General features: G+C 39.9%; 1 protein-coding gene across 2 annotated transcripts in view; it reads left to right on the top strand.

The window, feature by feature from the left end:
• Positions 1-9569, top strand: part of CNST (consortin, connexin sorting protein) — a 49204-nt gene extending 39635 nt beyond the window's left edge. For both annotated transcript variants that reach the window (XM_059841475.1, XM_059841474.1), the window contains 2 exons: positions 3451-3586; positions 5229-9569. In XM_059841475.1, coding sequence (XP_059697458.1) covers positions 3451-3586; positions 5229-5434 — 342 coding nt within the window. In that variant the 3' untranslated portion in view covers positions 5435-9569. The remainder of the gene's footprint in view (positions 1-3450; positions 3587-5228) is intronic.
• Positions 9570-14468: the final 4899 nt, after the last annotated feature.

The following is a 14468-nucleotide window of genomic DNA, read 5'->3' on the forward strand; positions in this document are numbered from 1 at the left end:
AATGTGCAACTTTTGATTGAAGCAGGTTCACTTTCTGTTATTGGTGGGGGAAAAGAGAAAATCTTTATTTAGCAGAGTTTCAATTAACCTACAGTCACTGCTGCTTTCCTTTTTGCCTTCTTGGTGAAAATGCCACCACACACCTGCATGCCACTTTCAGTTCCTGTACAGTGACTGTAAAAGCTCCTGACAAAGGATTTTGTGAAGGCCAGCAGAGCTGAGTAAACTCAGTTACATAGATGCTCCAAGACCATCTTCTCTTAATTATCCAGCTTAGAATTAAGAAAATACTCATGTTTCAATAGGGTCCTTTATGCAGCTCTTTCATGTAAGAGCTGTTTGCAGGGCAGTCTGGTGCAAGCCTGCATTTTTCTGCCTGTGGTTCAAGGCAAGCCTCTGCTTGACTTGTGGTCAACTGTATTAACCACAGTTCCCTCGTTAACTTCCAATTTAAATAGTATATTCTGCCTTTTTTAATTCCCCCTGCCTCCTACAGAGTGGAATGCAAACTTCATCTTGTGTGGCAGCTAAGTCCTTCTTCTTGGATGTTTAATTAGTGGGAGATGGATCTAATATGATCACTTTGTGTATTGTAGACAAAGATAAAAAACCTTAAGTATGTAACTCATAAAATTCAAAGGCAGATGAATTTTAGTCATGCCATGGAGCTGAGTCAGGAGAGGTTTAGGTTGGATATCAGGAAAAGGCTCTTCACCCAGAGGGTGGGTGGGCACTGCAACAGCTTCCCAGGGAAGCGGTCACAGCACCAGCCTGGCACAGCTCAAGAAGTGCTTGGACAATGCTCTGAGGGACATGGTGTGACTCTTGGGGTGTCCTGTGCAGGACTAAGAGTTGGGCTCAATGATCCTTGTGAGTCCCTTCCAGCCCAACATATTCTATGATTCTATTCTAGGGAATAATCATGTAAAGGGGCCGTTTTTCAAAATACAGTTTATGGCTTTTGTTGAGATAGGGAAGTAACACTAGCCACACTGATTTCTATTGCAAAATCAAAAGCATTTGCTTCCTCCTTTTAAGCAAAAGAAGATGTTCAGAATAGAGAAACCTGTGCTGTGTCACATTAGGTCTTTATATATTTAAAGTAAATCCTGAAATGTGTCCATGTAGGCTGACAGGGAAAGTAGATGAACCTCATTGTAGCAAGTCTTTCCTCCAGAAAGCCTTTTATGTAACTGTAATTACTGCAACACATTTCCACATAATCCTGTCAAGGATAGCCCTCTGGTTTTAAGCTTGGAGAAGACACAAGTTTGTGACACAGTCATTCAGAAGCTACCAAGAGCCGACAGACAAAAGGAAGTGCCTCAGGTTGCAGTGACGACTTGCAGAACTGACCGACTGACCGCCACTTCTAATCTTAGGGCAGACTGGTAGGAATGCCCTTCTATCTCTGGGTGGCATTCCCACCTTGTGCAGTCCAAGCCACTTGGGAATAATCATGCCAGGCAACAGCCAGCCTGATGTGTGGGTGGTGTGGGAGGAGCAATTGATCCTCTTTATGAAAGCAATGCTGTAAGCAGAAGCTTAAAATAATCTACTCTACTAAAGGATATAATTTCATCTCCACCCTTTGAAATAAATAAGTGAAATTAAAGCACTCCTACATAATCCCCCTTCCTTGTCACAACAAAGAAACATAAGTGTTGATTTTTCTGCTGGCCTTTTAAATTTTCGTGCAGTTTTGCAAGGCTAATTTAACATTACCAGTAGAAGCTGCACCTCAGTGCACTCATATGATGTGTTGAGACACTTGCAGACTATTATTTCTGGGTCATTTGTGCCAGCTACTGGTCCTCTGCATGTTGACTTAATTTATTTCCTCTGCCTCCACACTTCTACTACTTTCCAAGTACTTCCTTGCATTGTTTCGTTAAATAATCCATTCAAGCTCTTGAGCAGATAAACAAAAGGGAAAGTGACTATCAAAAGCGTGGCAGAGATCAGTTTTATCCCCTGAGTTGTTCTGGGTAACGTTATTGGCCCATTTGAGAGCCATAAAACACTGCCAGACCAGAGACCTGCAAGTATGTAATTGCCACATTTATCAGTTCAATGTTGCAGAGGCCAAGGCTGCCCCGGTGCCTATTGGACAGTGCCCTGTATCTCCCTGTGTGCAGAGCTCCAGCTCTCTGACTGTAATCAATGCTTTATATAAGCTCACAGCATCAGGCAAGCTTAAGGACATAAGTTATGAAGTTGTTTGCTTTCTGTTTCTCTACAGCTCTTGGAAATGCAATGTAGACAAGTTTTTATGGGTGGTCTCCTAACTTATTTTATAGATTGCTATTGTCTGCAACTACTTGGAAATTTGGGGTGGTTTGAGTTTTTGTGGAAATTAGAAGCCTTTGGGGTTATCTAATAGAAGCGTTGCAAATTCAATTATAAATGTGATATGTTTTATCTGTAGCACAAATGTATGCATACTACTATTTCAATTTAACAAATGTTACTGCTGATCTACAGAATTAAGTTTTTTAAAGTCCTACTAAGGTCTAGGAAGAAATAATTACGACATTTTTGAGACAAGGATGCTCACAAGGTAAAAAAAAAGGGCAATTCTAAACATACTTTCTACTTAAATTTCTATTTATTTCTAGCACACCAGGAACTACTTGCTTAGGAAAGCATTTTTCTCCTGGTACTTCACCTGCTTTCATTTCATTAATAACTAGGATGTTACAGACTGCTCAACCAACCCAGTATGGCTTAGCATATATTCTTGCAACTAATGGAAGTGCTGTAGCAAAGAGAAGAGAAGGTGTGGTTTACTGACTTGTTGACCATATTGCTGTTTGTGCAAGCTGTTTGGGTGACCAGCCTGTAGGGGAGGATTTTTGAGCTGCTGCTGTATGCAGAGAGCTTGTTACAATGTGGAGCTGGAATCTGTCCAGAGCACTGAAGCTTTCTTTTTCCCCGGTGTTCTCTGTCTTCGGTTTTGAGCCCCGCTGTAGCTGCTTGTCCCCCCTGGGGAACCAATTGCAGTGCTGGAAAATTAATCTCCCAATAAGTATCTGATGGTCTCTGCAGGATTATATCTTTGGAGAGGCAGCAGCAGTGTGTCATTGACTTCTTCCTGCCCTCTGATGACAGTGATTTTGACACAAATCCGCCTCACCACTGCCCCTGCCCATGTGAGCTTACAAAGGAACACAAAGTACAGTCCAAGCAGAAAATGTGTGTGCATTTCACTTCTATAACAATTAAAGGCAAGAAGTGTCAGTCAGCAATAGATGATACTGCAGCTGTCCTGTCTGTTCAGGACTTGATGTCTTCAAGAAGGAGGTTTCACAAGTGCTGCAATGTTTTAGAAAAGTAGACTGGAAACCATTTATTAACTGTTTAGCTTGGTTCCTCCCTGAGACATTGTGAGAAAGCAAAGCATGAGCTCGCTTTAACATCTCTTGTGCCACTCACTGACTTTCCTGATAGATTACCCCAGTGGAAGGATTGGTGTCTATACTAAAGAAGAGAGATGACAGAGATGGAAAAACAATTGCTCAAGTCCAGCAAAGGCAAACAAAGAGAAGAGTGAGATTCCAAGAAATGGAAGACACCTTGGATCAAGGTAGTTTAAATCTGTTAATTTATGGATTGTGCTCTTGTGGTGCGAATATTGTCAATCTTTTTGTTCACAGCAGCAAAGCAGGCATTTATTGAACATACTCTCTTGTTTTTCTAAACTTTGTAAGTAAAGGTGATTGATCAAAGATTGTTAATCTGTACCAGGTTTGGGTTACAAGGCTACAGAAGGATACAGTGAGCACACTTCTGATTTAAAGCTTGGTTGAGAATGAAGTCACTGCTTTTTTCCTCTGGCTGAATGATTTACAAGTGACAAATAATTGAAGTCCTTTCAGTAATGTTCATTGCTTAGAGGTGGGGGTGTAGGCTTTCTCCCTAAATCCATTTACTGTGTAGGTAGAGGGATGCAAGAGAAACAAGTCTGTTGTGCTTTGTCCATGAGTACATTTCCAGCCCTTTCTAGTGGTTTCCATGTGATGGGAGGGTCTCAGATTTTAACTTTGCTTTATAATTTAACATCCATACATATTTGCTAGCTGTCATTAAATCTGGCTTTACACCTTTTGATGGGCTAAATGGCCTCATGAGAAACACAGTATGTTTCTCATGTTATGCTTTTTTTTTTCCTTTAATTTAGAGTCTCTGTTACTCAAACTGAAGAGGTACTAAGAAAATACTTTTGATTGCTAATGATATAGAAAGTTCTATCTACTGTGTATGCCAGCCACTAAGTGGTATAAATTAGTTCTTAAAAGTGTTAGCATGTGTCAAGCATTGACAGCCTAAAGAGACCCTATCCCATCTTTTTCTTGAAATTATTTTAAAAGTATTTATGTTTTATTTAAAATTCCAGTTAGAGTTATTTCTATGATTTTTCCCCAGGTTTTAGCAATTCAAAAGGAAAATTGTTTTATATTGTTATTATTACTTCAAGTTTGATTTCAAACACCAAAAAAAATCACTTGCATGTTTTCTTTTTACCCCATTTCTTCTCCCTGGTGTAGAGTGAAGGGAGTACAGAAATTTCTTTAGAGCCATGTAAATAATCAGTCTGACAGAAGGCACAGATGTTGTTCCTGTGTACAGACTGGCAAGGACAAGTGAGGTTGTGAGGATGTAGCAGCACCTCTGCAAACTCTGCATTGCTCCTTCTCTGGAATAAGCAATCATGTAAAGAGTTAGCAGGGGATAACTGAGATGTAAAATGACCCCTCACATCAGCCTACACTGAAGGTTTTGTGTCTGTAGTGAAAATGTGAGAGTAATCACGAGCAGTTCATTGTAGTGCAGTCAGTGTCATTAGAAATGAGGCAAGAATGTTTCCATTTGGTTTTGTTTCAAAGCCTTGTCTTCATTTGAGCTGTTCCATGAAGGATGGCTTTGGTGTGGAGCCTTCTCCCAGGTGAGCTTATTGTGCTTCAGTGTGGAGTGACTCCACCAGTGTTCCCAGCAAGGACAGGTGCACAGACTGCAGAAATGAAGCAATAGACTTATTTAGGTTTCTGAAGAGACTGAGGAACATAAAATTCCCCATGTGTATTGTGGTCACTTTGACATGGTGAGCATTATTAAATGTGTTTACCTCCTGACCCATTCAGGATAAAAGCCTATCTCAGGTTTTCTCACATGTATTTGTATTGCTTTGTATAGCATCTTTTTTTCACCTTTTCTGCTCTTATTTGCAGATGAAGTGTCTGGTGGCTCCTGTATTTTGCTGATCCTGCTGTGCATAGCAACTGTTTTCCTTAGCATTGGAGGAACTGCACTGTACTGCACCTTTGGTGACATGGAATCCCCTGTGTGTACTGATTTTGCAGCCAACATGGATTTCTATTATACACAGATACTGCAGCGTGTGGAAGAACTGAAACACTGGATAGCCTTCTCATAGCTGAAAGGAGGGGACACAGCACGCTCAGACCTCACCTGTGGTTACTGGACAGAGTAGAACAAAACTGTGATTTCAAGTTCTTTAACACTTGCCACCTGCAGGTGGTGTGTATTTGATGATATACTTTCACATTTACTTAGAAGTCAAGAAAATTTTAGTTTAGCAGTCAGGTGGCAAAATGTTCACATCTGTTCACAACTGTAGCAGCGTGGTATGGGAGCATAAAAAGTTTTTCTCTTCATCCTTTGGAAGGTAGGCAAGTAGCTTTTCATCCATTTGAGCAAGTGAAGAAGAAGGAAGAAAATTAACTGTCTTCTGTATTCTCTCCCATTGCCACACATTGTGTAAGCAATCTCTGGAAGCTTAGTAAAACTACAGCTTTAATTTACAGCTGTTTGTGCAAAGATGTTGCCTCCAGCTATCATGCAATAAGTCTCTGTTTTATGGAAACATTATTTTTTTTCCTAAGTCTTGATGTTTTTATCCATTTTATTTCTCCTGGTGAGCCATGTAATTATTTGGGTGGAGTGAGAAGAGTGCAGTGGCATTCACAGAGCCCTCATTTGGTAATTACCAGGCTGACCCTGTACCTTATAGCTTGGAGTGAAAATCATGAATGGGATAAATCTGCTGGCAGATTTCACTAAATTTCTTGGACCTTTACTCTCAGTATCATGTGGGTTGTTTTAGAAATGGAAGGTTAAAAAGGAAATCACTGGTCTCACTAAACACAGAAACAAAAGATGTTTACTAAATTATTCATATTAAATAATCAAGTGGCTTTGGCTCATTTTAAAGCACCTGGTAGCAGGTGTGGGGCTAACTGGGTTTTCCTCCAGCTACGTCACTGACTTGGAGTAATCACTTTGTGCCTCAGTTTCTCCTCCATAAATGGGGAATAATGATCCTTGCCTTTGTCTATGAATATTTATTGGAATTAGGGCTCATGTCTGATTCATCCCAAATGAGTGTACAGGATCCCAGAACTGTGTGGCTGCAGCCTCTGTCAATGAGTAAAGGTTATGTGAAGGGGGACTGATCCAACAGAAGAGGTTCAGAGGTTCACTGCAGATCCACAGCCTGTCAGTATTCCAGGGCACTTGTTCCAGCCCATAAAGCACATTTGCATTTATTTGCCCTGCAGTGCTGAGACCTGTATTGTAAAATCTGTTCTTTCTCTATCAGCTTTACGAACAAATTTAGATCAGGACAAGAGTCATTTGAAATGGGTGTTTCTGTCACTCGGTGCTCAGCCCTCCCTGTGTGGTGGTGGGAGAAGCCTGGCAGGACAGAGCCGGTGAGAATTGGACACACAGGGCCTTTGGGCCACGCTCTGCTCAAGGGCTGGCAGCTGTTCTTGCACAGAGCACACTGGTGCAGCCCTGCTGACAGGGTGAGTGTGAAAGGATTCCTTTACACCTCAGGAAACAGCATTTTTGAGGGGCCCACTTCACTCCACTCTGTGATTTCCTGCTTACTAACCTTGTATGATGCAGCGTGTTCAGGTTTAGGACATTATTTTGTAAAATGCTATGAAGTGAAATCTTTGAGATACTGCTCAGAATTATAACATTAAAGATCATGCTTTCTGACATTTGCAAGCAAACTGTCCCTCTAGTGAGCTTGGTTGTTCCTAATGCACTGTTACACTTAACGGGTTTTTAAAGTGAAAGTTCAAATCATGGTTTTTTCTAGAATAAACTGCATGTATGATTTCTCTTTTGGTTTTCTCTGTGGAGGCTTAGTTTATTTATACCCTAGGGAGCCTCATGTGCAGCTTTATACTAAACTAGCAAATTTCAAATGCCCAAATGAATGAAAACTTTTGCTTTTAGAATGAAACTTGAGAATGGTAGCTTGGGATTGTTTGTTTGTTTGTTGTCCTCAAGAATATCATGATGGGCTACTCTAAAGGAGAAAGGGAAAGACACTTCTGTGTTTTAAAGTGTTACTGGCTGGTTCAGTTTTTTTATTTGAATTCTGGGTTTGTTTGTTTATTTATTTAGTTTTTCATTTAAAGAGAAGCTTAATTTTCTATTTTGGCAATTTACTCACAGAGTAATTAAAAAGCATGCTTTCAGTTAAAGTATGTATTTATAGTGACTCTGTAGTTAGAATATGTTTTGAGTTTCTGTAACTTTGTATTGAGTGTTTCTAGATTTTAAGTTTATTCCTAAAGAGACAGCTGTTCATTTCAGCTTAAAAAAAAAATATTTTTAACTTTTAGTGCACTTCATCACCGAAAAGATCAAGAGGTATATATAAATCTATTTATTCAAAAGTATATCAGACATGGATATCAAAGATCCACAACTTTTAGGTTCATTTAATTAAAACTATTTTAAAACAATTATTTTATTTAAAACTATAAAGCTATTTAAAGTCAAAGCAATTTTTAAGAACTCTTTCAGTTTCGAATCAGTGATCCAAATCCTGGAGTTTTCCCTTTGTGCTGTGTTCCTGGTGCAAAGACTCAGGAGTATCAGCAGAACTGCCTACAAGATGAGGAGGAGGTTGTGCAGCGCGTCACCAACGGGTCCCCGCTGAGAAGCGAGCAGCCAGGTGTTCTCAGACACCCTTCCCTTGTGACTTGGAGCATCTCTTCAGCCTTCCCCAGCTATGCCAAGGCAGCAGCCCTGCAAAGTCTCCCAGGATCTGAGGGAGTAGAGCAGGCACATCTGCACAGGCTGTCTGGCTCCTGAGCTGAGCTGCTCACTCCTCAGTTGCAACCAAGGGTTCAAATCTGGATCCAGTTTCTGTTGGCATTCCTTTATGAAAAGCTGATGGTGCAAACTCTTGCTTCTGTCAACTCTTGCTTCTGTGTGACAATTCTGTCTGTGCAAATGGTCTGTGGGATTACCAAACTTGCAGCTATCAACAGAACCAAATTTGCTTTGCATTGGAGCTCCAAAGAGTGAGCAGGCAGGCCTGGTGTTGGCCTTCCTATGTGTTCTGTTCCCTTTGGAATACTGGTGACATTGCTTCCAGCTGGGTGACCTGAGGGGTTAGGATCTGACAGACAGGTAAATCAAAGCAAAAAGAAGTGGTGGATTTGTACAGTTATTACTCATCTGAGTGTTTGAGGTAAAATAATACCAAGCAACAGCTAAGATTGCTTTAGGAGGAAGAAAGCAGTGGAAAATGCACACGCTTGGTGCATTCTAAAGCCTTTTGTATGTAACTTTTTATTCATTATCTCCTTCCCTGCCACTGTCTTTATGGCTGTTCTGCTTGGCAATAGAGGGACCATACTGTGCTGAGCTGAAAACATTTGTAGTTGGTAGAAAAATTCAGGAAATGGTTCCATACTTGACAGTAGTTTAAAAAACTTTTCATAAAATATGACTGCATTTCAGGCTGCTACTGTACCTTCAGAGAAGTTGTGCCACTTAATCATCTGCAGCACTCTGCTAGAAACCCCCACCTTCCTGTTTATTCTTTGAGCATAATTATTTCAAAGAGCTTTTTGTGATAAAGAAAAAAATAACAAGGCTTTTTATGTAGATTCAGCATTATGCTGACAAAAGATCTGACCACATAATTAACACCCTTACCCCAAACAGCCTAGACTAGACCAAGAAAGGCACTGTGCTGTAGTGTAGCCACACTAGACTACAGGCTTCTTCTCAAGACAGCATAAAGAAGCAAACATTCCACAACCCAGGTGTGCCAGCAGAAGTTTGTGATCTAGAAACAGGCTGTGTTTTAATTTTTTTTTTCCCATTATCCTTGGTTTCATACCTGGAAAATGCATAGTAGCCCTGGTGACAAGCAGTAGGAAGTATTGTAGCAAAAAGGGAAACTCTGGTTTAGGGTTCTTGGTAGTAAAGGGCAAGTTTGAACTATCAAGTAGACAGAGTACATGGGAAGTCCAGATTGTTGTGTGGCTGGGTACTGTTCCACTCAATAACCTAAAGGGATGACCCTCCAGAGGAAACATGTTTGCCTACTTTGTACTGTAATGTAAAACCAAGAACATCTGAAAGGAATCAAAGTTATTTGTAACAAATTTATCTTAAGCTTCCTTTAGCAAAAGGAGTAAATAACTGTCTTTGAAAGTCACCCAAGCTTGTAATTTACGTACTGTAGCAAAAAAAAAAAATAAAAGAAAATAAAAACTGTCCCAAAGAAAATACATTAAGCTTTTTGGATACTGTGATTTCTAAATGTCTGAAAATACTGAGATTTTCTGTGAAATTCAAGTAATGAACAGTACGTCCAATAAGAATTTCATTATTAAGCCCAAACCAGAATGGAAAGTGAGGATAAATTGTGTAAGGTTTGGTCTGGTTTTTGGTGTAGTTTTCCTGGGTGTGTTTGTGTCAATAACTAAACAAAAACCCAGTTTCCTCACAGAGCCTGGTGCTGCCACACAGGTGGGTTTCAGGTACTAAAATGTTGCTTTACTATATCATTGTGCAAGCAAATTGACAGATGGCAAGCTTCAGAATTCCTAGTAATTGGTGGGTGGCCTGGAGAGTGGTCACAAGGCATTCTGCTCTCTGACCTCTGAAATAAACAAGAACACAAACAGTTGCAAGTCAATCCAACCTAGTAGCCTCTGATCTGAATAGGAGTATATCAATACTAAATTCTGCAACACTTTCCCACCTGTTTTTATTCCTTCTGACTCCTTTTCACTTTACCACTTCTTTCCCAGCATGAAACAGCGCATTTTCTATCATTCACAGGACCATAAGGGAATTGAGTTAGGAAGGGACCTCAGAAAGTCTCTTGTCCAACCTTCTGCTCAGGGCAGGGTCAACTGAGATCAGACCAAATTGCTCAGAGCTTTATCCAGTTGGGTAAAAAACCAAACCTTGAAACCCTGCAAGGATGAAGACTGCATAACCTCCTTGGGCATATTTCTCTGCCTGGCTGTGCTCAGGGTGAAAAGGTTTCTCTTCCTACCCTGTATAATCTTTTTTTCAATTTGTTGTCTCCCGGTATTCACTGCTATGAGGGCATTTCTTAGTTACCTACTCAGAGAAATCATCTCTTCTCCAGGCTATACACTATTTTCTACCACTGTCCTTCTGATTCTTCTCCCTTTCTTGTCCACAGTATCTTCTTTCCTGACAGGGATCCAGAATTATTCTATTAAAATAAGGATCCTGCATCCCTTTCCTCTTCCACCTTACACTTTGAAATCCAATAGTAAGATTTAGAAATCAGCAATGAGGCCACAGGCAAAGCTGAAATAGCAATTACAGCTACTCTTGCAGTAAAAGCTCTTGGCTCTCACTGGCTCACCAGTGTGCAGCAGTGGTGGCAGAACTTGGGCTGATTCTTGTACTACTCTTAAACAGCTGGTATTTAAAGGACTGCATGCTGACGTCCATGTGTCTTAGTGAAATATTTGAAATATTTTTCTCTAGCTACCCAAGAAAGGACTTAATAGCTAAATACTTTAGGCTTTCTTAAAAATTATTTTTTTAGAATTTGCCTCCTTTAGAATTTAAGGTTCCTTTATATCATTTGTGATTTGTGTTACTTTGAATTAAAAGGCATGGTAATTCATGTTGTCATAACATGAGCCTAGGGTTTACTGATTTCGGTAATGTCCAAGTATTGTGGTCATCTCTTGAAGAAAATGATGGTGGGGAGTAGGTGCATGCTGTTTTACAGTTGCTCTGTGACAGCTGTTACTGAATTGATACCAGTGAATTTCAGCCAAAGTTGTCCACTTGGGTTCATCTGGATTTTTTTATTTTTCTAATACGGCAAACAGGCTAAAGTAGAAAATATAGAGACAGCACTGAAGCACAGCCAAAATTTCTAAGATATGTCCAAAACTAGACCAAAGTCCTCCATTAATCTAAAATTTTAAGCTGCTCTTCTTGAAATGAAGTTTGAATCCATCTTCACGTGACATCAGATCCGTCAGCTCTCTCCCTCTGCTTTTTGCCAAGGAGCTGTCTAGCAAAGTGTCATCTTTTAGCCAAGTTGGGCCCCTGGTGTAGCACTCATTTGTTAGGCTGCTGGGAAGGTTCCAGTAACACTTCTGTCAAGTGCCAGTTAATGATGGTGTCCCCTTTCATTGCCTGGCACTGGAAATGAATTTAAGCCCCACTGTTGTGCTTTCGTAGACTGATCAACTTTAAAGCTGTTACCAAAAACAGCTTTCAGAGTGAGAGCTAAATGTTTTTCAGAAAGCACTGTGTGCCAAGTTCTGCAAGGAGAAAACTTGACTGGTTTTGCCGTAACATGTCCAGACTCCACAGTTGCTGTTTGCAATGCAGGGAATCAGTGCCCATGCTGTGTTTCCAACAGTGCACCCCCTTAAGCTGGCCAGGATTTATTCTGTTCTCCTGAGCCAGCAGCCTTGCATGAGAAGGGAGTGGTTGCATCAGAAATTATGAAAGCATACATGCCCTAGAAGTTGAGCAATGGGAGGTGTGAGATGTTCCTTCCATGTAAAACTTACACCTAAAACTAGAAGTCTTTTTTCTTTTTTTCTTTTTTTAACTTTCATCTAGGAACCATTAATCAGTTTTCTTTCTTATCTTTTTATTAGAGAAATACAGCATTAAGCCAATTCCTCTGTTTCTTTTCCAGAAATAGGAATTAATGCTTTTTGCCAGAGAGAACATGCATCTTGCCACTCGATGCTGAGAATCTTTGTGCTTGTACAGCTTTTCTGCCAGAATTTCTAATTAAATGGATAGATTGTCTCTGAGGCTATCAAGAGTAGCAAGAACATTTTCACACTATTTTTCCTGAGCCAGCTGAATTCAGTGCACTATGGAAGGGACTTGCAGAAAAAAAGGGAGTGGAACATTTGAATCGCTAAGGATCCGTACAGTCAATTTCAGCAAGACAAAATGTCAGTATCTACCATCACAGAAACCAGCAAGGTTGCATCAAAAGACCCACCATAAATAATAGAAAAGAGTATGTTTGAAAAGAGTTCTAAAGCAAAAAAAAAAAAAAAAAAAACACAAATCTGAGGTTTCTATTGACTTTTCAAAGATTTAAAGATTTATGTAGAAATTGATAAATAAGGGGGAACAACTTCTCAGTGTTACACAAAGGTAAAAATAAAGTATCTTATGGGCAGAAGGGCTGCACAAATAATGTAGCAAAGATTAGCTACTTAGATCAGCTATGGTAATTTTTTACTGGAAGGAATAAAAAATATTTCTGATAAAGGTATCTATCAGTGATGGGTTTTTTTCATCAGATTTTACAGAAACAAAAAAAAGACACACAATAGTTTAATGACATCAGGGAGGAAAAAGCACTAAGGTTAAAATACTGTTAAATTCTTTGTACATTCCGTAGGAGCAAGTGGTTTGTACAAGGTCATGTAGCAGGAAGAAGAAGAGCGAGATCAGAGTTTATAAATCCTATTTTATGATCTTTTGTCTGTTTCCAGTTCCCACTAGGACAACACAGATTAGGAAAGATAAATGAGTAGCCTTTTGTTCATAATCTCTTTGACTTCACACAGTTTTGACGACTTTCTTTAAAGATATTTTCATATTATAAATTTTGTGGTGATCCTAAGGAATCGATTTTATTCAAGGGCTGAATTTCCTTTCCAGTATGCAGGACAAACTGCAAATGCCCTTTTGGTGTATTTTTAGTATTTGATATCATCATAGCCATGGTAGCTGGTTGCTATTTACATGTATTAAAACAAATGGTATCAACAGACCACAAACTTGTGGGAACACAAAGTATAGTGGCAATTTCTGTCATCAGAAAATGAGGCTCAGGCTGTCTGCAGTTACTTTGTGTTTCACCATCTAACTCATGTTCTGTTAAGTACCAGGAAAATAACAATTCTCAGCAGAAGGGGCCCTGCTGAGAATCCTAATCAAGGCACAATCTCACAGCTCTGCTGGGCTTCACACAATACCTATGGCTGTGCCAAGAGGGAGGAAACAAAGCGATGTGGAAAGAAACTGCAGTCACCAGATTCTGCCTGCCGGCAGAAATGAAGTTCTTGTAAGGCACAGAAATGTTTTGACCGTAGAATGGATGTTGTCATCGCTGTCTGCAAATGTGAAAGATGAAAATCATTTCAAATGCTCTTGGCATCCCGAAAAAATGACTTTAATAACCCTATTTTCATTTCAATTTTTGTGTTACTGAAAGCTTTCCTTTGGTTGAAGGCAAAGAAAATTATGCAATGATTTTTTTTGAGGGGTTTTTTTTTGATGTGTACTGTCTCTTGTATTTTTCTATAAATAGGGAATTACTTTTCTGTGTCAATTCACTGGGTAATAGCCCATGATTTACCTACAAAGGCAAAGTAGATGGCCATTAGCAATAAGTGACTCATGTATAATAAAACAGTCCCATTAAAGGAACCATCCCTATCAAGTCATGCAGTAGGATGATGAAACAATATTTTCAGTGAATAAGCTGAATTTTGTAACGCGTAGCAAGCCTTGCACAGCCCACCCACACTGCCGGCTCAGTCTGGCACTTTGGTGCAGTTTGTGCTGGGATCTTTCAGGGCTACAATTTCTCAATACAGAGCAGCCAAGGAGGCGAGTATTCTTCCCGTTGCTCCTTTCAGCACAGGGATGACCAGGTCTCTCAGAGCTTAACAGCCAAGAGTTGTCTTTAAGGACACCTGCAGCTTCAGCAATGAAACCCCAAAACTGTGACTCAAATGTTCTGCTCCCAGGAGATCAAGCAGTGTCCTTTAGGACTGAGCCTGAAATTGTTTTGCCTCCAGTCCAGCACAGAAGATGCTGCACAGCTGTCCCGTGGTACTAAACCTGCTGATATTCATTAAGTAGATATGTGTAGCATGAGGGATCAAAGACTTTGGGATCCCTGAACAAAAACATCATGGAAACCCTAAAAAGACTTGTAGAAAGTTTTGAGAGGAAGCAGTGCTGCTGAGACTGCCTCATGATTTCACTATCAATCATTCAAATATGAACAAGTTTCTTAAGGTGAAAAGGCTGCATTCTGTGGCACTTAGAGAGCACTTACCATTCACAGTCATGAATTTAAATATGGTTTAACAGGTCACACTAGATCAGAGACAGGGAAAATTTAATTTTATTTTCTG

Source organism: Haemorhous mexicanus, chromosome 3, assembly GCF_027477595.1.
Source record: "Haemorhous mexicanus isolate bHaeMex1 chromosome 3, bHaeMex1.pri, whole genome shotgun sequence".
Classification (NCBI taxonomy): domain Eukaryota; kingdom Metazoa; phylum Chordata; class Aves; order Passeriformes; family Fringillidae; genus Haemorhous; species Haemorhous mexicanus.